At 41.2% G+C, this 27014-nt stretch overlaps 2 protein-coding genes across 6 annotated transcripts in view; one reads left to right on the top strand and one right to left on the bottom strand.

The window, feature by feature from the left end:
* The window catches only part of igsf5a (immunoglobulin superfamily, member 5a), a 44274-nt gene extending 17564 nt beyond the window's left edge, over positions 1-26710 (top strand). For 3 of the 4 annotated variants that reach the window (XM_079649122.1, XM_079649123.1, XM_079649120.1), the window contains exons 4-9: positions 22159-22449; positions 23485-23604; positions 23760-23784; positions 23882-23979; positions 24104-24168; positions 25352-26710. In XM_079649122.1, the coding sequence (XP_079505248.1) occupies positions 22159-22449; positions 23485-23604; positions 23760-23784; positions 23882-23979; positions 24104-24168; positions 25352-25447 (695 nt within the window). In that variant the 3' untranslated portion in view covers positions 25448-26710. The remainder of the gene's footprint in view (positions 1-22158; positions 22450-23484; positions 23605-23759; positions 23785-23881; positions 23980-24103; positions 24169-25351) is intronic. The other variant, XM_079649121.1, reaches the window with a different exon arrangement.
* Positions 5947-11495, bottom strand: LOC307018730 (zinc finger protein 862-like). Of its 2 annotated transcripts, XM_079649118.1 has the most exons (6): positions 8875-11495; positions 8504-8730; positions 8017-8381; positions 7482-7878; positions 7069-7377; positions 5947-6955 (listed from the first exon to the last, which is right to left on the bottom strand). In XM_079649118.1, the coding sequence occupies exons 1-6, from the start codon at positions 9036-9038 to the stop codon at positions 6615-6617; spliced, it is 1803 nt and encodes a 600-aa protein (XP_079505244.1). In that variant the 5' UTR covers positions 9039-11495; the 3' UTR covers positions 5947-6614. The 2 variants fall into 2 exon arrangements, with proteins under 2 accessions (XP_079505244.1, XP_079505243.1); XM_079649117.1 differs by having other exon boundaries at positions 8504-11495.
* Positions 26711-27014: the final 304 nt, after the last annotated feature.

Raw genomic sequence — 27014 nt, 5'->3', positions numbered from 1 at the left:
ATACATGTCACACTGTGGGAAACGATATTTCGATATTTCTGGATGTATAACACATGTAGAATTTTTGACAATAAAGCTGAATTTGACTTTCGCGTGCTTGCATATTTTAACAAAGCTTTTCATTTTAGCCACACTGAATTTAACTAGAAGTCATGGCTGTGTTAATTACCAGTCTGATATCGTTTTACAAAGATGACAAGAAGAGTGTAGATAGAGGAGAGAACCACTACAAGTCAGGACACGTTACAGTGCAGCCTAGATGAAGGTGTGCTTACCGGTGTTGTCAGGGCTAGCATGAGGGACAAGGTTTATAGTGTCGGTGAGTAGTGATAGCAAGAGTACCGTTAACCTTTTAAGACCGAGTTAATTTATTCACATTAATTCCCATCAACAAATCAATTGTATGTGTCACATGAAATCTTTATTAGGCAAGGCAAGTTTATTTATATAGCACTTTTCAACACAAGGCAATTCAAAGTGCTTTACAAAAAATGAAAGACATTAAGAAAATGGCATTTCAAATCAGTCATTAAAAAGAAAAGCTAATAAAAATAAACATTAAAAGAAAAAATACATGGATAAAAGTTACAGTGCAGTCTAAGATATGAATAGTTCAATTAAGAGCAGCGACAAAAAGAAAAGCCTTCAGCCTGGATTTAAATGTAGTAAGAGTTGCAGCGGACCTGCAGGTTTCTGGGAGTTTGTTCCAGATATTTGGAGCATAATAACTAAACGCTGCTTTACCATGTTTAGTTCTGACTCTGGGGACAGAAAGCTGACCAGTCCCTGAAGACCTGAGAGATCTGGATGGTTCATAATTTAGCAGGAGGTCAGAAATGCATTTTGGTCCTAAACCATTCAGTGCTTTATAAACAGCAGCAGTATTTTGAAATCTATTCTTTGACACACAGGAAGCCAGTGTAAAGACTTCAGAACTGGAGCGATGTGATCCAATTTCTTAGTGTCAGTGAGGAACCAGAGTAAAGACTTCAGAACAGGAGTGATGTGATCCTTTTTCTTAGTGTTGGTAAGGACTCGAGCAGCGGTGTTCTGAATCAGCTGCAGCTTTCTAATAGATTTTTTAGTGAGACCTGTGAGGACACCATTGCAGTAGTCCAGTCTACTGAAGATGAAAGCATGGACACGTTTTTCCAAATCCTGCTGTGACATTAGTCTTTTAATCCTAGATATGTTCTTTAGGTGATAGTAAGCTGATTTAGTAACTGTTTTAATGTGACTGTTGAAACCAATAACTAATTTAACCCACTGACAAGAGAGCCTACCTCCGAAGATCGTGACTGGCTGAGGGACAGACTCGGGGGCAGGTTCTCAGGAATTTCTTGGCTTCTCTCCCCCGAGCCAGAAGAGGAACACTACAGCCTGGAAACACTTACTGTTCCTGAAATTATCAAATCTGTTGGGCATCAGGGACCTGAGGCAATTGTGGCAAGCATGGCATTGTCTGAAGAGCAACAGAGGGCAATTCAGGTGGCTACCACTGGTCAGCGAACCAACCCAAACTGGCATTTGTTCAGGAAAGGAAGGTTGACTGCCAACAACTTTGGAGCTATCCTGAGGTCAAAGCGTGTGACTGCTTCCTTTATTGCCAGGGTGCTAGGGCAACAACAGGCCCTTGATGGTGTTTTGTCTGTACAGTGGGGGACTATGAATGAATGGGAGGGCGTCAGGGCATTCACCACTGCAACTCAGATGCAGGTCCATGAGTCAGATTTGTGGCTCTCCCTATCAGGATTGTTGGGGGCATCTCCGGATGGTCTGGTAGGGTCTTCCGCTGTGCTGGAGGTAAAGTGTCCCTACAGAGCCAGGGAAATGACAATTAGTGAAGCATTGCAAATCAAGGGCTTCTTTGTCAGTAAGGAAGGAGAAACATTCAGCCTGCGTGAGGAACATCCTTACTGGCACCAAGTGCAAGGTCAGCTTCACCTCACTGCAAGGAAGAAGAAATACAAAAATTGTGAATTGTTTTTAATTTACATTTACTCGCCTTTGCAATGTTGTGGTTATTAGTGTTAGGTTTCCTGTCAGCTCGTCTGTTGGGAAGATATAAAATATAGTTTCATGGAAGTCACACCGTCACATATACTGTAAGAGCATTAAGACATACAGTACATAGGCTAAAACAAAACATCTAAAGATATAACCTTGCACTTTGATAAGTCTCGTGAACATTTTCACTATTTTGACATTTTTATAGATGAAAATTGAACTAAAGAAATAAATGGTAGATTAATCCATATTGAAAATAGGTGTCAGCTGCTACACTAATTATAATAGTTATATTTCTTAATTAATTAAGATAAGATATTACTGTATTGATCCCAATTTGGGAAATGTTTGTGTTGCAGCAGCATAACAAGAAAAACAAAATATAAGTTATTATATATACAAAAGTATGTGAGGGATGGAATATTAAATTGAATATAAATGTAAAATGTACATGTGATTTTACGTCCAAGAGAAGCTATGGAGCAGAGAGTTCTCTGCCAGCCAGAGGTGATTTGTTATTAGTTAAATATGTCAAACTGATTTCCCTGACTGCAATCTTTAGTTACATGGTGAAACGTTATGCTGCTTGTACTAATAAGACTTATCATATAAGCCACACAGGTTTTAATAGGATGTATTCATTATCTTTACTTATGTTGCGGTCTTTTCAGCAGCGCCATCTCTATAACGGCGATACAGTCACTACCCATTATTTACATTTCACCGTGACATGGACAAAAAATGTAACGTCAGCTTACCTCATGGCACGAATCCAGACTCTCCTTTGGAAAACATTGGCCGGGAAACGATAGAACAAGCACGTTTCATGTGAAGACCTGTGGCTGCAACCCGGAGCAAAGCAACAAACCATTGCGTAGCTAACTAGTAGCGCTAGCTTTAGCTAACGTTAGCCAACGAAACGAACTGCCGAGTAAAATTGGAAAACACTGGTAATTAATTATTCTATAATTTGTAAAACTACGGTGTTAAAAACGACAATTTCAAAAATACAGATTCTAATGGTCAGATATAGATATACAGATACTAAAGATAGGCAGGTACTTGCTTTCAAGCAGAACACAGGGGAAAACAAACTTAGCGGGAGTGTTTACGTGTTCGGCGTAATGACGTACAACGGCCTCGACAATTTCTGTAGTCCTATTCAGCCATTCGGTAACAACCATCGTTTTTCAGACACGTAAACTCTTCAAAAATCCCCAATGGGGTCACTGCTGATGTATTTAATGTCGTAGAACAAAACGTCAATTACCTCTTAAATTTGTGTCAACCACAGACCTTATTTCGAGCTATTTTCCAAAACCCTATGGAAAAAATGCATTGCTTTTTGAGGAAGGAACCGGAAGTGCTAAAAATGCTAACTTACTTCCGGGTTTTACGACGCGTCACTGCGGTTCTCTATAAAGGACATCATACATTATATTTACAGGATACATTTACATAGTTATAGACATTTACAAGTGGCCATAGTATCAACGAGCATTTAATTTAGCCCAGCTTTAAAAACATGCAGAGGAATGAGATTGCTCAGTTTCAATTCTTGCTGAAGATTGTTCCAAGCAAGTGGAGCTGCGCACATAAAAGCTGTCTTACCTAAGACAGTCCTTGCTCTTGGCACATCTAACAATACTACATCATGCGATCTCAGACAATAGCTGCTTGCAACTCTCTGTGTTATCAGAGAGCAGATATAATACGGGAGTTTACCCAACAAATGTTTATAAATATATAAAACGTGTACCAATGACTGAGCCTCTTTACAGTAAGTGATGGCAAACCTGCCTTGGCATACATGGTACAGTGATGAGTAAGTGTTTTACAATTAGTGACAAATCTCAGTGCGCTGTGATAGGCGGCATCTAACTTGTTCAGGCCATGTGCAGGTGCATTCATATACAACAAATCACCATAGTCCAGCACAGGTAAAAAGGTCACAGTGACTAGCCTTTTCCTGGCCTCAAGCGAGAAACAGGACTTGTTTCTGAAACAGAAACCTACTCTAACCCTCAGCTTTTTAAGCAGGTTATTGACATGAAGTTTAAAAGTAAGACAATCATCAAGCCAGATACCAAGGTATTTATAACAGGTAACCACTTCAAGTACTTGTCCTTGCATAGTAACAATATCTAAAACTTATCAACATTTAAAAGAAGCTTAAGCTCAGCGAGCTGAGTCTGAATAATGTTAAAAACAGCCTGTAATTTAACACCAGCCTCCTTAATGGAGGGACCTGCACAGTACATAACGGTGTCGTCCGCATAAAAATGTAAAGTAGCTTCATTCACATTTTCACCTAAACTGTTGATGTATATGGAGAATAAAAGTGGACCTAAAACAGAATCTTGAGGAACACCATTAGCAATGATTAACCACTCAGAAGACAGCCCATCAAAGTGAACACATTGGGACCTTTCAGAGTTCACAAACCATTGGCTGGATATGCCAATACTGAGTAGCCTCTGCTTTAAGATGCAATGATCAACGGTATCAAACGCTTTGGACAGGTCAATAAATAGAGCTGCACAACTCTGCTTATTATATAAAATACTCGTAATGTCATTCACCACTTTCATTGTCGCAGTGATGGTGCTATGTTGCTTTCTGAAGCCTGACTGATGTTTAGACAGGACATTATTTTTACATAAAAACTCCTTTACTTGTTCACTCACTCGGCGTTCGAGCACCTTCGCCAGAACTGACAATTTAGAGATTGGCCTATAGTTATTTAAAATAGTTGCCTCCCCTCCTTTTAGTAAAGGCAAGACATAAGCTGACTTCCATACTTTTGCAATTGCATTTGTGTTGAGGGAGAGGTTAAAAAGAGTAGTGAGGGGAAGAGCAATAAAATCTGCAGCTATCTTTAAAAAGAAAGGTTCTACGTTGTCCGGGCCAGCCGGTTTCTTAGCATCCAACTTGGTTAAGGCTTCATGAACAACATTAACAGTAAAAGGAGTAAAACTGAAAGGGTTTTCCAGACCACATTGTTCAGAGTCACGGATTGGGGTGTTCACAGAAGCAGAGTTAGAAACAGAATCAAACAGAGAACCACAGGACACAAAATGCTTATTAAAGCAATTTAACATGGTGGCCCTGTCCGATATAGTGCCAGATGCTGTGGTAAGGCAAGGAGGTAGCTCATTACGGATCTCACCGGTGGATATCGATTTTATGGCTTTCCAAAATTTCCTAGGATTATTTAGGTTTTCTGTGGTAACTGACAAATAGCACTTCGACTTAGCACTTTTGACATGTGAAGTGAAGCTATTTCTTAGCTGCCTAAAACACAGCCATTCTATCTCTGAGCCTGATTTCCTAGCCTTTGCCCAGGCCTTGTTTCTCTCATGAAAGAGACTAGACAGTTCAGCAGAAAACCAAGGATTGTCTCGTCCCTTTATTCTAAATTTACGCAGGGGTGCATGTCTATCAATGATCTCCATAAAACCAAGATAAAAATAAGACCATGCAGTTTCTACATCAGCACACAGATCGATTTTTCCCCAATCAAACCCAAACAGATCATGAACAAAACCCTGCTCCACAAAATGTTTTATGTCTCTCTTAATAATAATACAAGGTTTAACCTTTTTGATCTTAGTGTCCCTAATTTTGGCTACAGCACAGTGGTCACTCACATCATTCGCAAATACTCCCACAGATGAGTATTTATGGGGAACATTAGTTAAAATTAGATCAATTAGGGAGGATTTATTAGGGGACTTAATGTTAGGGCGAGTAGGACTGTCAAAAATCTGAGTAACATTTAAAGAGATACAAAGGTTTTTAAAATCCTCTGATACTGCAGTTAACAAGTCCAGGGCTTGACATTAACATTTTACTTGTCCGAAGGCTAAACCCACTTGTCCGAAATTTACTTGTGAAAATAAAAGCCTATTAAAAAAAATGAATAAAACCGACAAGAGATTTGGACAATTAATATGATTTAATAACTTAATCAGGCACATTTTATAACATAAACAGTCTGGCATAAAACGCCATTCGATTGCATACCCAAAGTAATTAGCTATTTATAATACTTTATACTTATAGCACATGCATAAGATGGTCTCTTTTGAAAGGTAACATTCTGAAGTTTCTTACACAATAAAGAAAAATCACTTTGGGTGCTAATAAAAAATATCATGCTATGTAATCATGTTAAACATTTATGTTTAAAAATATCACTTTGAGTGCTAATGTAAAAGAGAAACAGGTTTGAACACACTGAAATAAAATAGTTGCTCCTTACTTTTGTGTTCTGAGAGGTAGGAGCTGGAAAACATAACGGTTCCATAGCCTGAAAACTTAATCATACAGGTCCAAAGTCTATAAAAATCCCATGGAAAATTTGTGTATTTTGTAATGTGTGTACCGCAATAATTCCAAAATGGTCTTCCGCTGCCATTCATTCAGAACGATTGAAAGGCGGCAAATTTCGGCTGCCTCCAAATGAGTTTACAAAACGAAATGAAAAATAAACGTTCTTCAAAAATATATTGGTTGCACGGCAAAAAATGCAGTCCGGAGCCGGGCAAAGTGCTCACGCTGCTGCCCTGTGTTGAAAATAAGTATTGTGCCATAATACTGATTGATCACTCCTCCAGCTCATCTTCACTCCCCATCAACACCAGCTCATCCTCCTCATCTCCCCTCTCTCTTGACGACCAGGGGTTAAACCCTGGTCTACGCCTGCGCAGGCTTGATGTCCACCATCGCTGGGCAGCTGAGGCTGCATCAAAGTCTTCCAGAGCGGGACCTTGGATGGAGATGAACATGAGCCTCTGGAGTTGAGCGGTGGTAAGGCTTGACCTCCAGTCGGTCTTGACTCGCTTCATTGTAGAGAAGCCACGTTCGCACACTGCAGTGGAGACCGGGAGAACCATATAGATCTCCATCAGATGACATAAGCAGCGGAACATGGCTCTCCTCTCCTCTGGGAATACAATGAGACAAAAATATATGAATTAATTTCCTTCAAGAAATTCTACTTTCTGCTTTTTTTTTGTAACTTTTAAAATACACACTTAACATTATACTGACACACACCTGATTGCAGGACACTGAGAAAAATGTCCCTCATTGGAACAGCTGACCGCCTGAGAGCGAAGCTCTTATACTGGGCATACTCGGCTATAACCTCCTCTGGTGTAATCCCTGCCTTGGCCAAGAGCTCCTTGTAAAATCCAGATAGGCTCTTCATTTCTTCCTGACCATGCTGAGTGAAGGTCTCTCTTGCCACAGCATCAGTGTGGTCATACTTGGGCCAGCAAGAGGGATCTAGTGCCCTGAACTTAGCTACTATGCTGTCTTGATGCAAGTCCTTCAGACGCTCATCCAAGTGACTGATGACTGCATCTGTATGAGAATAAATGCACAATCACTACACTGACTTTGACACCTTTTAATACACCAGAGACTATATATATATATATTTTTTTTTATTTAAAAAGGTGTCATACCTATCACTGCTGCCCTTTGTGGCTCAAGCGTGGAGGAAGAAGCCCTGTTCAGTTGGACACCCTTGTAGCATCCGGATCCATTGCTCTGCTCCACAAAGGTCTCCATGCACAGCCCCATTCTGGTCTTAAGGGAGGACAGGTTCCAGAAACACCTCTCCTGGCTCTCCACTGCCTCACACACTGTCACACTATCCTTTTGAAAAACTTTGGAAAGGGTGGCAAGGTGGTCAAGGACATCACAGAGGAAGTGGAGGAAGAGGACACTGCCGTAGTCCTTCAAATAGCTGGACACCTTCTTGGCCCTTCCTGTCACAGCAGCCGATGGTTTGGGCCGACGTTCGAGGCTTGCCATGTCCTCAAAGTGTGCCAGGATCACAGGAAAGCTATCACACAATACCTGAAATGGTTAAAAATATATATATATATATATTGTTTTAAAGTTATACTGACAACACGGTTTGTGAAAACAATTAAATAAATAAAATCTATAATATTAAATATGCCACAATACTGCACATGTAACCACTGCATCTACCTTGGCTGCACGGTGAACATAGGGCACCCAGCGGGCCCCATGTAGCGTGGTGGGCTTCAGTACCTTCTCCTCCATGGCCTCCGCAATCATCCGGAGCTCACGAAGTGCTTTTGGAGCATAATGGTACTGCTCATAGATGCTGCATAGGGTCGCCTGAAGCTGTTGCATCTTGGGGTTTTCTTTGATCGCACTGACCACGCCCAACTCCAGACGATGAGCGATGCAATGGATGGGTATGAGATGCGGGACTTGCTCTTTGAGGCGAGTAGCAACACCTGTCCTGCATCCAACATTGACTGCTGCACCATCACTCCCAAAGCCCACCAGACGCTCCCTCCAATCCACCAAGCCAGCCACACTAAAAGCTGAACAAAAGAAAAGACATCAGCATAGAGAACACAGAAGCAATAACTCCCAATACAGAAGCAATAATGAACTTATATGCTACAGTACCGTAAAAAAGATTTGATAAAAAAACATTTCTCACCTGCATAAACAGCTTCCAGCACACCAGCTGCATTTGCATGCTTAACGTCCTCAATTTTCAAATATGAATTGATGGGACCCTCCGTGTCCATGTATCGAACGTACACCAACTCGTTCTCTAGGGTGGCTGTATCGGTGGCTCCATCAATCATAACTGAGAAGTATTTAGCCAATTTCAGCCTCTGCAGTAGTTTCTCCAGCTCCATTTCATAAATAATGACAACAAACCTGATGGGGGAGAGACAGCAATACAAATTGTTATGGTGTTGTTTTGGAAAGTCAGAATCAAAGCAAGACGAAAAACACTGAAATAATGCATCTTTGCTTGTTCTTTTTGACTGCCTATAAATGAACATTTTGTGAATATCATACCGTTCACAAGCCTTGTTGGACGCATAGCAGTTGGGAAGTTGTCCTCCCGTCCTATTTATTAACCCATGTAGGGTTGTGAAGTGGGTGAAGGGCTGTTCTGTTCTGGCTACATAATAAGCAGCATGCATTATGTTGGTCATTTTAACCAACATTGTCTCCTCCATCCTGTGGAGCCCTGTGAGGACAGGTGGCAGTGGAGCATCAGGTCCCCTCTGTCTGGCTCTGTCTGCAGCTTCAGTAAGCTGGTGTCGCTTACTTAGAGCATGAGTTCACAAGGTGTCATATCGGAATGACCCGGTTCCTTTAAACAAGGACGAGGACCTGGATTTGAAAAATGGAAATGAATTAACATAATTGAACACACCCTACTGGACTATAATACGGGGATAATAATACGGGGATCCGTTACAGTCATTATTATCTGAATTTCATTGGCTACACAAAGGGTCAATCATTTCCAGCGTCAGTCGGATTGATGATCTAATGTTTTACACACAACGATAACCATTTTTGCATAGCAGCAGCTTGCTCTAGTACAGTTATTAATGTCTCGAGTCGTGACCGTTAGCTTGTGAGAACGTTAGGAATAGTCTGCCGATACGTTTTACACTATAGTCAAATCAAATCACGGAAGACTTGATATCTGATCATCAACATAACCACTCCTTCCTCTGTCCACTCCAATAACACAACAAACGACCACCTAATAATAACGTCGACATCAATAATATCATAGAACACATTAAATAGCTTACGTTAGCTAAATAACGTTATATAGCATTTTACACAACGTTTGTCAACTGTGAACGTCAGTCAGGATAACTAGCTAGACTACACAGTTCAGTTTATTTCGAATCTCATCATCTTCACACATCAGATAAATAGTCAATTATCTAACGTTAGCAAAAATAAAAGTTGTCACTTACGTGTCTGCAATGTCGGGCAAACTGCGGCAGGTTGAGCAGTACATCATATGCTCTTCTCCTGCTTCTTCGGTGTACCGGAGCCAAGGAAACTTCTCGGTCCATGATGGAAGGAAGTTTCTTTTGCGTTTTGTTTCATAATCTAATTTGGAGGCAGCCGATTTTTCAGGATCTCGCCTAGGTCTCTTTCCTGGGGCTTGGTTCGCTTTTGGCGCCTGCAGCCAGGACATCTTGAACTCATTACTCACTGACTGGATATCGAGGATAGATGAGTCGCGAGCGTGACAGCGCATACACACCAGCCGCGCAAGCAGGCACTCGCGGGTTCGTGTTCACACCAATTTCCCGCGGGTCAAATATTTCTACCAATCACTGCAGTCATAATATTGACGTACAGGTACGGAGATTGCGACACTGCGAGACAGGCACTTCAGATGGAATAACGTTACTATTTCGTTTGGGTGATTTCCCCCCCCCCGAAAAATGCACTTGTCCGTTCGGACAAGTTAAACTGTATTATGCTTGTCCGACCATTTTTTTTTACTTGTCCCGGACAATCGGACAAGCCTTAATGTCAAGCCCTGAAGTCCCAGTTAAAATCTCCAAGTAGCACTATTTCCTTGTAGTCTAGCTGCGATAAAAGATTTGCTAGCGAAGACAAGGAGTGCTTGACAGCTGAGGGCGGTCTGTAACAGCCCACCACCATGACCTGTTGACCCTTTGCCACTTCTATATTTAAGGCTAAAAATCAGAATTGCTTACTGATAGATTTGGAAGCTAATGTGGATACACTGAACTTATTCTTAACATAAATGCCAACGCCACCACCTTTATTAGGCCGGTCGGAACGATACACATTATAACCATTTAAGGTAATGTCAGAGGCCAAAATAGATTTATTTAGCCATGTTTCTGATAAAACAATGACGTCAGCGTCAGTCGAGCTTGTCCAAATGCGGACAAAATCTAGTTTACCCAACAGACTGCGCACATTCAAATGGATGAAATCCAACCCAGACCTAGCTTTAAACTCAGCAGGAGTAGCGATCTGACTACTACTACTGGGCGGACCAGTTAGGTTGTAAATTTCCTGACAGTAATAGCAACAAAAAAAACAGGCATCTTTTCCTCTTAATCGACACACATACATTGTCATCTACTTTAGAAACACCGGAAAAGTCTGCGAGACTGTGATTAGAGCTTAAGAAGCAGTCCTGAAAAACCATCATCGCAGGAAAACAAAAAAGACAAACATATTTTGTCGAGCAGATTGTCTGTGACAAGGCAACCGGTAATTGTTTGTGCAACACATCCGAACCTTTGCAGGGGATGCCCACTGCGGGTGGCAGAACAGACCTGAATCCAGTAGACTTCTCAGAATGACTAGAGATCTTCTCATAGTCCAAAACAGTTAACAGGCACAGCAGAATCCCGATATGGGCCATTTTCCCAGACCAGCACACAGTATCCGCGATGTTCCTGGAGCAAATCAGCACAGCAGCAAAGGACAGGCGAAAGCAGCAGCGTGGAAGCGCTCCGGTCCCTCCGTGGTATCCCCGGGCTGAAAGCAGGCCTCTGCAACAGCAGAACCAGGACAGGTGGAAAGCAGGCCCCAGCCGTGGTAAAATCCTCCTCCGCACAGCAGCACACGCCCGAAGCGTGTATCCACTCAGTCTCTCCGCGACGACTCCGGGGTAAAAATCTACCGGTGGGAGCAGGCCTCCGTAGATCGCAGATCGCAGGCAGCAACAGGTGGAGCCGCTCCGTCTCTTCGCGGCGAGCAGGCCTCCGTAGATCGCAGATCGCAGGCAGTAACAGGTGGAGCCGCTCCGTCTCTTCGCGACGACTCCAGGGGAAAAACACCTCAGCACAGCCGTACTCGACAGGTGGGAGTAGGCCTCCGCAGATCGCAGACAACTAAAACTACTACTTGTTTAAGCAGGGATGGCTAAATGTTTGTAAGCAGGAGAGCTAGATGCTAACTGATGCCAGATGCTAACAGATAGTGGGAGCCTGTCAAAATTGTGACTGCCTCACGAGAGTGCCTACAATCCTGCCTGGTGAAGGGATTTCATCACTGAAGATGTGCAGTCATATCAGTCCGCAGAAAGAAGTCTATATATGACATCAGCTGTGGCTAAATAAAACACATTTGTATACCCTTTCTCCATCAGAAAAAAGCATTGGAATGCTTTTTGAATATTCATGCATTACAATTATTTATCATTCACCATACTTTGAAAAACGTCCCCATCCGCCACCATTGTGGGGGTAAGTCGGTTGGAAAAGACCCATATCAACCTGTTACAGTATAAGCTGTTTATTAGCTTTTTTTGACGGAGTATCAGGTGTAATAAATAAACAAACAAGTTGTCATATAAGACTATCAGGAGCTAAATCATCTTGAAAAATACACTACATTACATTACATTGCATTTAGCTGACGCTTTTATCCAAAGCGACTTACAATTCGACCAAGAAGATACAAACTTGAAGAAAACAGAATCATATAAGTACATCAGGTTTCATAGAGCTAAAACATTTCCAGTGCTACTCCACTGGCTTTAGATAAGCCAGTCCTTTATTAGTATACAAGTGCTTTGTTAGTAATTCTATCGCTCGAAGTGGAGTCGAAAGAGATTAGTTTTCAGTCTGCGCCGGAAGATGTGCAAGCTTTCTGCTGTCCTGATGTCAATGGGGAGCTCATTCCACCATTTTGGAGCCAGGATAGCAAACCCACGTGTTTTTGCTGATGGGAACTTGGGTCTCCCTCGCAGTGCGGGTGCAGCGAGCTGTTTGGCTGATGCAGAGCGGAGTGCACGTGCTGGGGTGTACAGTTTAACCATGTCCTGGATGTAGGAAGGGCCAGATCCTTTCGCAGCATGGAACGCAAGTACCAGTGTCTTGAAGTGGATTCTAGCATTTACCAGAAGCCAGTGAAGTGAGCGGAGGAGCGCCGTGTTGTGGGAACATTTTGGAAGGTTGAAGACCAGACGAGCAGCTGCATTCTGGATGAGCTGCAGAGGTCGGATGGCACATGCAGGTAGACCAGCCAGCCAGGAGGGAGTTGCATCCAGAAGGATGATGACAGAGGAGAGGGATGGTGCTTTAGCAGTGTGCAGTTCATCAGAGACAGCAAGGAGAGCAGTTTCTGTTGAGTGACCTGCCTTGAAACCAGACTGGTGCGGATCCAAAAGGTTGTTCTGATGGAGATAACAGGAGAGTTGTTTAAAGACAGCGCGTTCAAGTGTTTTTGACAGGAACGGGAGGAGAGAGACAGGCCTGTAGTTTATAACATCAGACGGGTTGAGAGTGGGTTTCTTTAGGAGAGGGTTTACTCTTGCCTCCTTGAGACTGTTTGGAAAGTGACCAGAAGTTAGAGAAGTAATGATGAAATGGGTGAGAAATGGTAGAATATCAGGAGCGATAGTCTGAAGGAGGTTTGAGGGGATAGGGTCCAGAGGACAGGTGGTAGGACGGGCAGAGGTAATGAGGGTCTCCTCACTTGGAGAGAGAGGGGAAAAGGAGGTTAGTGTCTGGGTGAAGGGAGGGTCTGGTGACCCAGCGGTGAGTAAAGGTGAGTCAGAAAAAGAAGAGCGAATATCATCAACCTTTTTCTAAAAGTGGTTAACAAAGTCACTTTGACAGAAGGGAGGAGGGGGAAGGGGCTTTGGGGTGGTCTAAGAGGGTGGAGAAGATGGAAAATAGTTTTTTGCTCGAGCGATCGAAGCAGAGAAAGAGGAGAGCCTGAGGGCTGAGAGCACCGATGAGGCAAAGGTAAAGGGGGAGAGGGAACGAAGGTTGCGGCGGACAGGTATAGAATTAGAAGAGATTATTTTGTTATGTTTGGAAAGGGGTACAGAGAATGAAATGAAAAAGTGATCGGATGTGTGAAGCGGGTTTACAGAGAGGTGAGAAGTAGTGCAGTTCCTTGAGAATATGTGATGTATTTTTTATATACAAAAAACATTAATTTCAGCAAAGAGAAGAGATGCAATATGCCAGATTATAGCTAATAGCTAAATCTGTGGTCCTCTGACAGGTTCATAACAATCAATAAACAAATAATAACATTGCATGATCTCTATTAGTCAAACAATTTTAAAACCTGATTTAAGTACAGCTCACTAAATTAATACATAGTACACTTGAAATACACTTACATGATCTCGGTCACTCAAATAATTATAAAGCCTGATTTAGGTTGCCTTCACACCAGCCTTTTATAGTCCGGTTGAATTGGACCCTGGTGCATTTAGCTGCTTGGTGCGGTTCATTTGGGTCGGTGTGAACACAGTCCGAGACCTCTGAAGTGAACTAAACAACCGCTGGTCCGCTAAAATAGGTGGTCTCGGAACGCTTGCTTGCGAACTTTGGAGCGGTTCATTGCTGGTGTGAACGCAGTCCGCACCAAAACATAGGAAGAGTAGTATTTACGAGTCACAAGAACGCGGATGTCTTCAAAGATCTTTAGCGAAAGAGTCTTTCAAGACATCCGTGGTTGTTTAGTTAAAGAGTGAAGCAGAATGAAGTGTTGAACAGCAGTGTTGGGACTAACGCGTTACAAAGTAAAGCCGTTATTTTTGGCAGTAACTAGTACTCTAACGCATTATTTTTTAAATTCAGTAACTCAGTTACCGTTACTGGTGCGTTACTCCGTTATTTTATTTATATAGTCTCGGCTCCCAGACGTTGGTAAGCGGCGCCAACAGCGAGGCGAACAGAGATGAGAACTGTAGGACCAAACCTATATAAGGCATATTTATACTTTTTATTTTTCAAAATACCAAACAGATCATGCATTTTAGCCATTCCTCATTTCACTCAATTTAACACTGTCTTTTCATGGGCTGATTCTGTGAGAACAGCACCATCTACAGGCCTAACATATGTACTACAGCGTCTCCAGCGCTTTTGGACTGCAATGTCCGTGGCTGTCTCCTCCTGATTGGTGGAGTTGGCCCAATAGCCGTAGCGCCACTTCTGTGACGTCAAAGAAGTGTTCAAATCTGGATCAGTCTGTATCAGATCCGTTGCAGCCCCTTTTTAAGAGATTTGGGTATGGAGGAAAATAGAGTGGGTTGTGTTTGCTGACACTTGGTGAGTTCCCTGGAACACCGGGGACACAAATTCATGTATAAAAGACGTACACAAGTGCATTTTGCATGATAGGTCACCTTTAAGTACAGTACTTGAGTAAATGTACTTAGATACTTCCTGTGTCACATGCGGAGACGCGCTGTGGGTGTGTTTGTGTTTACTAACAAGACTATCATGGCGGCGGCGGAGCTCAAGTCGAGTTTCTCCGCCTGGAGATATTCTCACTATTTCACTTTTGTCGAGCACAAAGAAAAGAACGTTTTAGTTAAATGTAAGTTGTGTCTTGGCTGGTCAAAGATCCTATCTACTGCCCAAAACAGCAATTCAAATCTGTTGAAACATCTGCAGAAACAACATTCTGGGATGAAGCTAGTAGCTAAGACCACAGACGCAGACTCATCCGACGCCACAAAGCAACAGCGGCTGGATTTGAACCGAGGGACTGCTAGCCAGGGAAAAGTTGATAAAGCCATTGCACGGTATGTTGTAGAACACATGCAGGCTATTTCTACTATTTCTATTGCTATTTCTTGATCAACAGATTGTATTATTCTCCAATGCAATAACAGTACTGAAATTAAGGCTATAAGGGCATTAATGGGAGCCCTTTTTTTAAGTAACTAATGCGTTAATTACTAAAACTGTTCACAGTAACGCATTACGTTTTGGTGTAAGTAATCAGTAAAGTAACTGAGTTACTTTTGAAATGAAGTAACTAGTAATGGTAACTACTGGTTTTCAGTAACTATCACAACACTGTTGAAGAGTGTAGTGTAAAGTAAAAATGATCCGTCAGCTATATAAAAGTAAGAACACCTGTCGTCGGTGAAACGCCCCTCCTTACTGCAGAACGTCTCTCATTATATGTTTTATAATCAAGCAATAGCTCACGACAGGCCGTGGTTTATGCTCATTATATCACAGCTAAGGGGCGTGGTTCGGCCCGACGCAAAGCCCGATGGTTACCAAGTGTGGCAATATGAAAGAAAAATACACACTCCAATTTAAATAGTTTTTATTAGTAAATAATGATGTTCAAAATAAAATAGTCCCTCCGTTGCACGAAACATGCGAAGTGGTTGCTATACAACAACACTAACAGCTAGCGAACATATTAGACAGAGCGTTGATCAATTATTTGGCTATTTATTTACATTAATTTGTATGTTGCTGTTTATTGTGCACCCACTGAAAAACTGTCCAGCATCAGTAGAATGCTTACGTGGTCACTTGTATAGGTTGAGGTTGTTCTAGGCTGTTGCTTGGCGTGGCGAGAATATTGCTCCACTTTCTCCTGTCCCCGAGATTCGGCGCGAGTGAGGGAAAGGAAGAGTCGAGGAGGGGTATTGGGATGAGGCTACAGCCTTCCTCAGGCAGTGTGTTTGTACCGGGGACAGGAGACACCCCCTCCATGAGAAACTGTAAGAAATTATCGGGGAATCCCTCCGGAGTGGAGTCATGACGACTGGATCTGAATTATTTGTTTGTATTTGGTAGTTTGTGTTGCAGCTTTCGATCAGCAATATAACCATAATCCACCCGTTAAAGGAAATACAACTAATGTGTTGTGTTATATTAGATGTACAATTGACCACATATGGTGTTCTTCGTTTCCATACCTCCTGTGTTTTACGAGCGACTTATCAAGTCTTGACAAACGGCATAAAACAAGATTAAACGTGATAGTAGGCCTATATAAAGCCATGCTCGTATCTACAACCTATAGAAATGCAAAACGGCGTCAGTTTAGACGTAATTCTGTCCTCCTGCTTACCGTATCATTTATGAGAAAACATTTCATAACATTAACACAACATATTCGAGGTGGTTTTAAATAACATATCCGTATTTATTTATTTCTCCAAGTTATGTTTTTGTGTGCACTAAGGAGTCTCAAACAGGCGTTTGTTTAATCATTTTAAGATTGGCTTTAATCAATGTTTGAAAATTAATTCTTCATATATGATAAATGAGACGTAACATTTTGTTTATGGTATTATTTCAACATATTTCTCTCCATTCTTCCTTCTGCCAACGGTGTCGCAGTTTCTCGTCTCTCCTGTTTTTGTGCTTAGTGCGTACGCATGGGTTAGAGTTTGCGTGGAGGACTGCACATTTTCCCGTCAAGTTAGTATTTTATAAATCGCAAGCATTGCGTAGAAACTGGCGTACGCCATTTTTTGAGCGTATATCCCTTTATGAATTAGGCCCCTGGAGTTTCGGCAACTCTGCTCACGGCGAAACTGAAAAAAGCCCCTCAACGGTGGTGTAGAATTATGAATGATTTTGAATACCAATCAAACTCGGGAAAGTAGAACAAGACTATCAAAACTGAAAAGTTTGTATTTGGACAGTATATTGCAACTAGAGAATGCAATTCCTGAAGAAATTGCTAGTGGGAATGCTTTATGCAGAAAATGTGATGCTAAACTGCTATGCTGAAATGTAATGTTTAACAAGAAAGTGAAGAATTTAGATTAAAATGATACATGAACAGTGGGGGCTTGAATGTGTGATGAGAGAAGAAAATAAAGTAAAAAGGCTTGGAAAAGCCGCAGAATATTTGAACTGCAAACTTGTGAACTAACTTGATGGCGAATGATCTGTCGCCATGGCAACGGCACTTGACGACACCCCTTAATACGCTTAGATGCGTTGATGGCTGCATCGTTACCAAACCTGTGAAGTTTTGGGCTGTTTGGATTATTTTCACTGAAGTTTTTTGAAAACCGTGTTTCAAGGCGAGCATTGTGTTGCCATGGCAACAGCATTTGAAGAAATCTCAAAACTGTCCTGTAGATGTCTTCACGGTTGGACTGTTAGTACACATGTGAAGTTTGAGCACCTTTTGAACATTTTCATAGTTATAGCGACATCATGTTTTATGGCGAGGGATGCGTTTCCATGGAAACGGCATATGGTGAGATCTCAGATTTGACGTAGAGCTGTTGAAGCATGGACCGGTGATATACAAGTGAAGATTGGGGGACGATTGGACCGTGTCGATTGGACTTACAGCGACATCGTTTTTCATGGCGAGTGGTCTGTTGCCATGGCAACGGCATTTGAAGAAATCTGAAAACGGTCCCGTAGATGTCTTCACGGCTGGACTGTTAGCACACATGTGAAGTTATAGCACTATTTCAATTTTCATACGCGTTAAAGGGACATCGTGTTTCATGGCGAGTGGGTTGTCGCCATGGCAACGACATTTGATGACACCCCATACTACGCTTAGATGCGTTGATGGCTGCATCGTTACCAAACTTGTGAAGTTCTGGGCTGTTTGGAGTATTTTCACTGAAGTTATGAGAAAACCGTGTTTCAAGGCGAGCATTGTGTTGCCATGGCAACGGCATTTGAAGAAATCTCAAAACTGTCCCGTAGATGTCTTCACGGCTGGACTGTTTGCACACTGCTATCTGAAGTCTGCTGCTCTGAGCATGTCAGTTGGAGTGATGACATCATCGTGTTCCATTGCATAGGTGTTTATAGTTGAGCTAACGAGGTGCCTAGACTTCAGAGGCTTCATTGTTCTGAATGAGAGATGAACCTCTTACATGTGAACGTTTTGTGGAAGAACCATAACAGATATCTGTGAAATTTCAAAACGTGAAGCATGTCAAGGAAGTTGAGTATCTGAAGTGTAATTTTTGTGTAGTTTCGGGTTAATAATGTGGCCTTTTTGGCAGTTTAACTAAAGGTGTGCGGCTGCTACCGTGAGGAAATATCTGCCTGAAATTAAAATGGGGTTTTAATGGAGGAATGTTGAACGTTTTTGTCACTTCGGGCCCTCAAAAAGCATTTTGTTTAATTATTTTTGCTTAATTATTTGTCATTTTTCAAGCTACGAGATGTTTTCCTACGTTTGTCATGATAAATTATGTCTCAGGAATGTAGGGTTTGGGAATTATGGCAATTTAAAAAAAAAATATGAATGCGAATTTCAAGCTGTCCTCCACTCTAGCTGTGACACCACGCACTCTAATTAATGTTAAAATGTGAAGAAAACCTCTAAAACAAGGTCTGAACAATGTTTAATATCTCTAAGAGTAAGAATCAGATTTAAATGTTGTTTTACACGAATAATGTCAGAAAGATGTGTAACATTTTAAAGTTGGAATGAGGTTTCTGAGTGAAAGTATGAATGAACAGTTAGCAGTTGAAGTCGCATGAAGATTTGTTGAAGTTGAAGATTTCCTCCATTGACTTCAATGTTAAAAATTTGATGTATTATGGGATGTATCTCTGGAATTATGAAAGTTATGAATGAGAAAAGTAATAGCAATCGATTCCCGACCGAGCTGAACGTTTTGATGTTTGAACTGAGTTTCTGCGATGTTCAATGCGGGAGGAGAAGAGGGCCAAAATAACCCGGTGGAATAATAATAAAAATGTTGTCTGTAGAAGAACAGTTAGTTGGAATGCTGTTAACAGCATTCCCACTAAATGATGGTGTTTTAATGACTTTCTATCCATAACTTTTAAGGCTTGTCTATAAAGAACCTCAAGTGGTCTCATAGCAGTCTTAGTTGCTTGGGACCAGCAGGTTATACAGTAGTGAAAATGTGATAGTATCATGGCATGCAAAAAGGTTTTCGATGCTTATATGGTTAATGAGTTCCTAATATGTTTACATTTGAAAATGTTATATGTCAGCTTTCTAGTCATGCTTCTAATATGGCTTTCAAAAGTGAAATTGGCATCCAAGATCACTCAAGTATTTGACCTCATTGACGTTTTCAATAATTTTACCATTCACATGAAGCTGTGGATGCGTGGTTGTTTTTTTCTTATTCGTGAAATACATTGTCACTGTTTTGTTAGTTTTTAAAGTAAGACACAAGTCATTTAACCATTGAGCACTTTGTGCAGCATCGACGAGAGCTTAGAGGCAACCTGTTCAGCATCTTTCCCATGAGTGTAAACCACCGTGTCGTCAGCATACATCTGGACGTCCACATCCTCACAAACAGATGCGAGATCATTAATATATATGCTGAACAACGGCGGTCCAAGAATTGAGCCTTGTGGCACTCCGATTGAGCATGGCTTAGTTTCTGACAGTTTATCATTTATACGGACACATTGAGAACGACCAGCTAAATAAGACCTGACCCATTGTATTGTGCTAACTGACAGGTTGAAATTGTTGAGTTTTGATAAAAGTTTGGTATGGTTTACTGTGTCATATGCTTTTCGCAGGTCAAGGAACATCAAGGACATTGCCAGCTTTGTGAGTTGGTGGGGATGGAGACAGTGAGAAAGCAAAGGCGGTTAAAAGAGATGTTAGTTCAGATATCTTCCCTGTCTGGAGGTTGAAGTCTCCGAGAAGTAGAGCGGGAGGGCCAGTTTCAGGGATGTGTGAGAGGAGATTATCTAAGTCCTCCAAGAAGTTCCCCAAGGCGCCTGGTGGACGGTAGAGAACAACAATGGTTAATTGTATAGGATGGCTTACTGTGACGGCATGGAATTCAAAGGTGGAAGGAGTGAAGTTAGGTAGTTTGAAGAGGGAAAAGCTCCAGTTGGGAGAGAGCAGGAGACCAGTGCCACCTCCTCTGCCAGTGGGTCTGGGTGTATGGGAGAAGGAATATGCTGTGGAGAGAGCTGCTGGGGTGGATGTGTTGGATGGTGTAATCCAGGGGTCCTTCTCAGGTCGATTAAATGGAATCCTTGTGTCTCTCACTTGCGTAGTTTCCCTGAGTTTAGTCTCTCCCACCAGGGAAGCATGGAGAGACGCAAGGAAACCACGAGAAGCAGGGAAATTAGTTTTAAGAGCAATGGGACGTCCTTTCTTCCGGAGCGTCACGTGAAGCGACGTCCGTTTGTGATGACGCCGCACAGCTGTTCGTCTGACAGCAGCCAGCTCTGTCCCCGTTATTTTCACAGACACCTCCGCCTCTGTTAGTGCACATTTACTGACACAAACATTTGTATCATCTGTTGTAGACCCAAATACATTAAATAAAATAAGAACTCATTCTCAAAAAAGATAAACGCCATTCTTAAAATGTATTAACGAAAAAAGCGATCATGAAAATGTTTCCAATAAATGAATAAAATAATTGTTGACCACTTTGTTGTTCAGACATATCACATATTTGTAACTAAATGATACATTAATTGAAACAAAACACAGTATAGACTGAGGAGTTACTCTCATGAGTTTGATGTATTTTCTTCACTCCGCTGGGAAACTGCTCTCATGTCAAGAAGCATCAGATCAGTGCATGCCCTGCATCGTCCAATCAGTGAGCGATACACAGTAAGGGGGCGGAGCAAGTATTTGTGGATTTCATCGGAGGATGGTCTGGTGATTCCTCCATTATCGCTCCTCGCTCCTCGCTCCTCGCTCCTCCGGCAGAAATAAGCGCCATGGGACGGTACTCAAGATGGCGCAGACAAATCAACTTCCGGTGATACAGAGGACCGAGGAGCAAGGAAATGAAAATAATCAACCTGAGACGGCTTGCTTGAAATGTAGCAACAAGACATCACAATGTTGCTCTTTTTGGACTCTGATTGGTGGAAAAGCAAACTGGAACGAGGTGTTTCGCAAATTGAACCAACTGCGAACCAACACCAACCCCAGCATGAAACAAGAAAGGAGCTTATTTGAGTGAAAAAGGGGTAATCCCATAGACTGTACAGGGGTAATACACAGCAGTCTACTACTGTAATATTTGATTCACTATTGTGGTGACTCCAGCTAAATGCGGCTGAACTTGTTCATACTGGAACTAAATTGTATGAGTACATGCTCTTAGATCTTTGCCTTGGCTCTGAGTTAAAACAAGGATTGATCTTAAAATTCTACCACTTGTATACGAGGCTCAAAATCTCTTTGCACCTCTAGTTCATAAAAACATCCTAATAAGATAGAGACCAGCAAGAACTCTGAGGTCCAAAGTCAGAGGTACTCCATCGATCTTGCTCCAGCTGCAATTTGTCCATTAGTCTATAAAGGATAAGTAAATGCTAAATGCAGGGTGGCTTAGCGCTAAACTTCTTTTAGCCAGCCATCTTTCTCAGTAGAAGGGACACATATTTTTCATACCAACATAAACGATTACACAATTTAAAAACATTTAATGCATAACTGGCTGAAACAAAACCAAACATGCATACATACACCATGCCAATGCAAACATGTCACGTGTGTGAGAAAACGTGTGTGTGTAAGTAAGTGTTGTATATTCTACACTTTTTTATTATAACATTTAATTTCCATGTACATTTATTAATTACATGTATTTCTCAGAGGGTGGTACCGTGAACATCATGGGAGGAAATGTGACGGTGGCACAGGACGAGCAGGTGGAGTTCCAGTGTGTATCGTCCAAATGGTTCCCCATACCTACTGTCAGCTGGACCTGGAACTCTGAGGCTGTGAACAGCAGCCTGTACAACACCACCAGCATGGCTGACGGGGATTTCTTCAACTGCACCAGTGTCCTGAAGTTCCAGGCAGTCAGAGACACCCAGATAGAGTGCCGGGCGACTGTGGAGACACTAGCCAGCCCACAATCCAGCTCCGTCTACTTGGTGGTTGGTAAGATCCGCCACACTCTCAATGTGTCTTGCAAAAAAGCCTCCTCTCAGCTGTTCTGAAGTTGGACAAGTCCAATAGTTGTGTTGCTTAGTTAGTTTTCCTCAAAACAAGAGTCTGGAATTAAAAGGTAGTTTTTTGGTTGCCTAGTGGTAGTATCAATAAAACCAAGTATAATTTTACACTATAGAGTGGAGCTTTGGCGACTTTTTAGGCCTAACCTGTCTCCTCCTTTCAACACTGTCGTCTCCAATAAAGGCTAATCCGGCCCAAATATATAAATAATTGCTAACTACAACAGAGTACAGGTGAGGCTGACGGGAATATCATTAGTTTTGATGGTATTCTAAAGACGAATTACAGTATATATTTTACCTAAAGATGATGGTTGATATAAGGATTAGTTGATGTCTTTATTACCTCTCAGTTGCAATAATGTACACTTCTTAATCCATGATTTAGGAATGTTTGAGAACCTGCAAAAAGACCATCTCTACTCCTGAACCTATGTAATTGAAGAATAATCTGATAAAACCAGATCTTAATTGAATAAAAAAAAATACATGATAGAATTACACTAAAAGCAACATCCATTAGTGTACAGCTTCCAACATGGATAACATGCTGTCCACGATGGAAGAGCAGCACAAGTATAGGGTATGCATCCATTTCCATTAAGCCCATTTGGAAGAGATTTTTACAGTGTGGTGGATTAGGGAGACGCCTCAGTGTCTGACTGCAAGGTGCAAACCTGCATACTGCCCATTTGAGATATGTTAGACTTAATTCTCACATCAGCCTATAAATTCAGGCTCTAAATACTGTATGATGTAATAATCCTTCACCACAATTCTCCCATCCAAACAAAAGGTATTGGAGAAAATGGAAACAATGTCCACAATTAGTCTGTGCTTTCAGTGTGTGTGTCCTCATAAAGGGAATGTTTTGCCTCTCATTTTGGATGTGTTCAGTATTATCAATTTGACACATTAATTTGACAATTAAATGTCTTAAGTCTTTGAGTGTCTTCTCTAACAGTTCCAAAGCCTACGGACTGGACCGTGCTGATAGCTGTGGTCGTGTCCATTGGATCCTTTGCTCTGCTGGTTTTGCTCATCATTGGAATCATCTTCTGCTACAAAAGGAGGAAAGAAAAAAGTAAGGCATCATTATATTTGTAACAAATTATATTGGTACTGTATAAAGCTCCACAATACAGTATGTCCGAAATCACTAAAGAAGTCAAACCTATAGTCTTCAGCAAACATTATCACATTAACTTTAAGTAATTTGTTGTTGACAATCCTCTGCAGAAACCAAATACGAAGATGAAATGAGGTAAGATGGATATTTTGTCACTACTCTTAACAACAGCATGTTATTGTTGTATCACAGCATCTACATGTGTCCTCTGTTATCAATCATGTATGTGCAGCAGAAGAGTGAGGAGTCAGAGCCAGATCAGTACTGTCCATGGAGCGGGACAGAATCAGGGCCAGGAGAACACAGGATATGTGCCAGAGGGTCAAACAAGTAAGACTCAAACTTGCATGCACACACACAAGCTTGATACCTATTTGATACCTGCCTCACCAAGCTACAGTATAATCTACCCGTGAGAAATTAAGTGTATCCTGTCCCTCTTCTCCGTTCACAGGTGTCGCTCCCAGTGAACTCACTGACAGCGGCTTTTTCCCGGCAAATGGCTCCACTTTTTCTGAGGTAAGGTTTTTGAGATATTGTTCAGAGGTACACAGTGATAAGCATTAGGAGCAGCTTAATGTTGGCATGTGGTGGTTAGGTCATGGGGACAAGAATAATAAGACACCCCTTATAAACTTTTCCCACTGAACTGAGTTCCGTTTTGAGTTCCGTGCTTGGGCTAGTGTTGGTTAGTAGTTGGTTTAACTTGCAACCTTTGTGAGAATCACCGACAAGAGCTCAATACACTGAAACAACTGAAATGTTGATTTTAATTAAATATAATGTCAAAATAATTTACACAACTGTATTACTTGAAAGCAAGTTTAAATAAAAAATATTAGGTTCAACTTAATAATGTTGCTTTCAACTAACCTAATACAGTTATGGGAAATGTGTTGACTTAATACATTTAATTAAAGTCAACGGTTCAGATTTTTCAGTGTAGGTGCAGTTCAAGATGTCATAGTTAACGTTGCTGCCATTCCCAGCAACCCAAGCCCAAATTGTTTCTCGCAATAGAAACAATGGCAAACTGCATCAGATCCTATACAAACAAAGCCGGCAAGAACGTATTTTTTAATTCCTGTGCAGATCGTCGTGGCTAATGGACGATAGCTGGGGGGGTTTGGGCTTGTGTTTCACCATGCACCATACAGTATAATGTGTCCTAGTGGCAGCTGCTGCTTAAAGTAATGTTTGCTATTGCATATTACCCCATAAATTATGTTTTTCTCAGTTTTAATTGACAATGTTTGGTAAAATATCATCAAAGGATTGAACAATAAAATATCTCTGTTTGTTGTATTACATGGAGGATGTTAGCCAGTCTGACGAATCAGTAAAATACATTTACAGTTATTTTTGGCTAAGTTTAGAAGAAGAATGCGGTCACACATTGTTTAAAACAGTAAAAACTTGTTGCCATCATTGTGTGATAGCCATTTATATATATATATATATATATATATATATATATAGATAGATACACACATATATACAGTACATACTATATACATTTTTGGGGCTGGCAAGCGCTGCTGGCTATCAGACGACGGCTTTAAACCTGGGCCCGGATCTGCCTCGGAGGAATATGCCTATCATACAGATATTATGTTTAAGAGAAAGAGAGTTATAGCTTGAAATCTTTGCTATCTTTAAGAAGAAAATTACTTTAATAACTAATCTTGCTTTTTGTTTTTAGATGCCTGATGTTGTGAACAGTACCCACACAGGAAATGCTTACATCACTGTGGATAAACCCGCTTTCAGGAAGCACAGACATGTCACCATTGTGTGAGGACAGGAAGACGACGAGGAGGTCAGCAATTTTAAAGGTCCCCTATCATGCAAAAATACACTTTTCAGAAATAAAACCCTTTCTCTTTTCCTCCGTGCGCAAATCTCTAAAAACGGGGGGTCAACGGAGCTGATCCAGATTTGCTGCCGATATGACGTAATATCGTAAATGTGGACTGGCTTATCAGAAACGCCCTATCAGAAACAATGCACAACGTTTTGGAAGTAATATGGTCTTTATTTACATTAGCAAGCATCGCTAACACTCAGAGCTAACCTGTTCTGGAGAGAGTATGTGTAAAGAAGCAGGATATAAAAAGGGACTCACCTTGTGGTAAACCTGAGAGAGAAAAAGCATTTGAGCTCCATACTGTTTCAGACATAATCCTTGAAGTAGTTTGGAACATGATATGGCGTTTAAACACCGCAGCATTTAGCTGAGTATCTGCCGGTAGAATTCTCTCGCACGAGCAGGCATAAGCTCCGCCCTCTCTCTTTTTTCTTTTTTTTAACCTTTATACCCAGAATCAGCACTTTAGTAACAGGGCTGAAATAGAGGGATATGAGGCATGGCTAGAATGGATGATCTGTTTGGTATTTTTGAGTAAAAAACTTCATAGACATGTTTTTGTATAGATTTGTATATATCTGAGACCTATAATATATGCCTAAAAATAGCATGATAGGAGACCTTTATGCAGTTCTGGAACACACTGTTGCAAAAAGGAGTAAGGAAGGACCGGCTCCTTCTGAGTGTGTGCTGGAGTAAAGACCATCACATCAACACCTGGAGCAGGGATCGAGGCTGGACCAACACTACCTGTTATGGTTGTTCTCATTTGGTTAACTATGTTTATTCTAGTTTATACTGAGCAATATGTTTTATTGATGTGTTATTATTCAAACAGAATGAGCCGTACATGTCTTAAAATGCAATACTCCTTATATGTTATACTCTTCTGATCTGTTTTAAAGATTGATGAACTAATTAAACAAGCAATAAACCCTTTTACATACAGAAGTTGAGGAGTGTGAGATAATTGATAATAAATACATCTAAAGGTAGTCTTCCGGTCTTAACTGATGAAGATTATTTTGTGTAATATTATATATTTATTTAATTCATAGTTCAATTTTCTTCAGCCACATTTGGGTTTCGATACCCAGCTACATTTGCGAGAAATTCATGTGATTTATAAATACTGTATATTCAAAATGCTTGTGTTTGTGTTTCTGGAATAAAGACTATTTTTCTATTCATAAAGACTGATTTGTATCCTTTATTACTGTCTTTGCAGTTTCCCAATGTGGGGATTCATTTGACGAATCAGTTATGTCCTTAAAGAAGAGCTAGTCTTTCCTGAAACCTGTGAAATGCTGGGTCTTTAAGCAGCAAGACTAGAAGCGCCATCTGGAGGGCATTTGATGCAGTTGAAATGGAAAGGATTGAAATATCTGTAATATCTATTTCAGGAGAATGAATTATGTAGTTCTGAGGAATATGTTTATTATAACATTATTTCTATTTGATTTAATTTTGCGGCCTGTCCTAAATGTATTCCATTTGC

Source organism: Notothenia rossii (assembly GCF_949606895.1).
Source record: "Notothenia rossii genome assembly, chromosome: 9".
In the NCBI taxonomy this organism is placed as follows: domain Eukaryota; kingdom Metazoa; phylum Chordata; class Actinopteri; order Perciformes; family Nototheniidae; genus Notothenia; species Notothenia rossii.
Note: the sequence above shows the minus strand (reverse complement) of the source record. Positions and strands in the feature narration are given on the sequence as shown.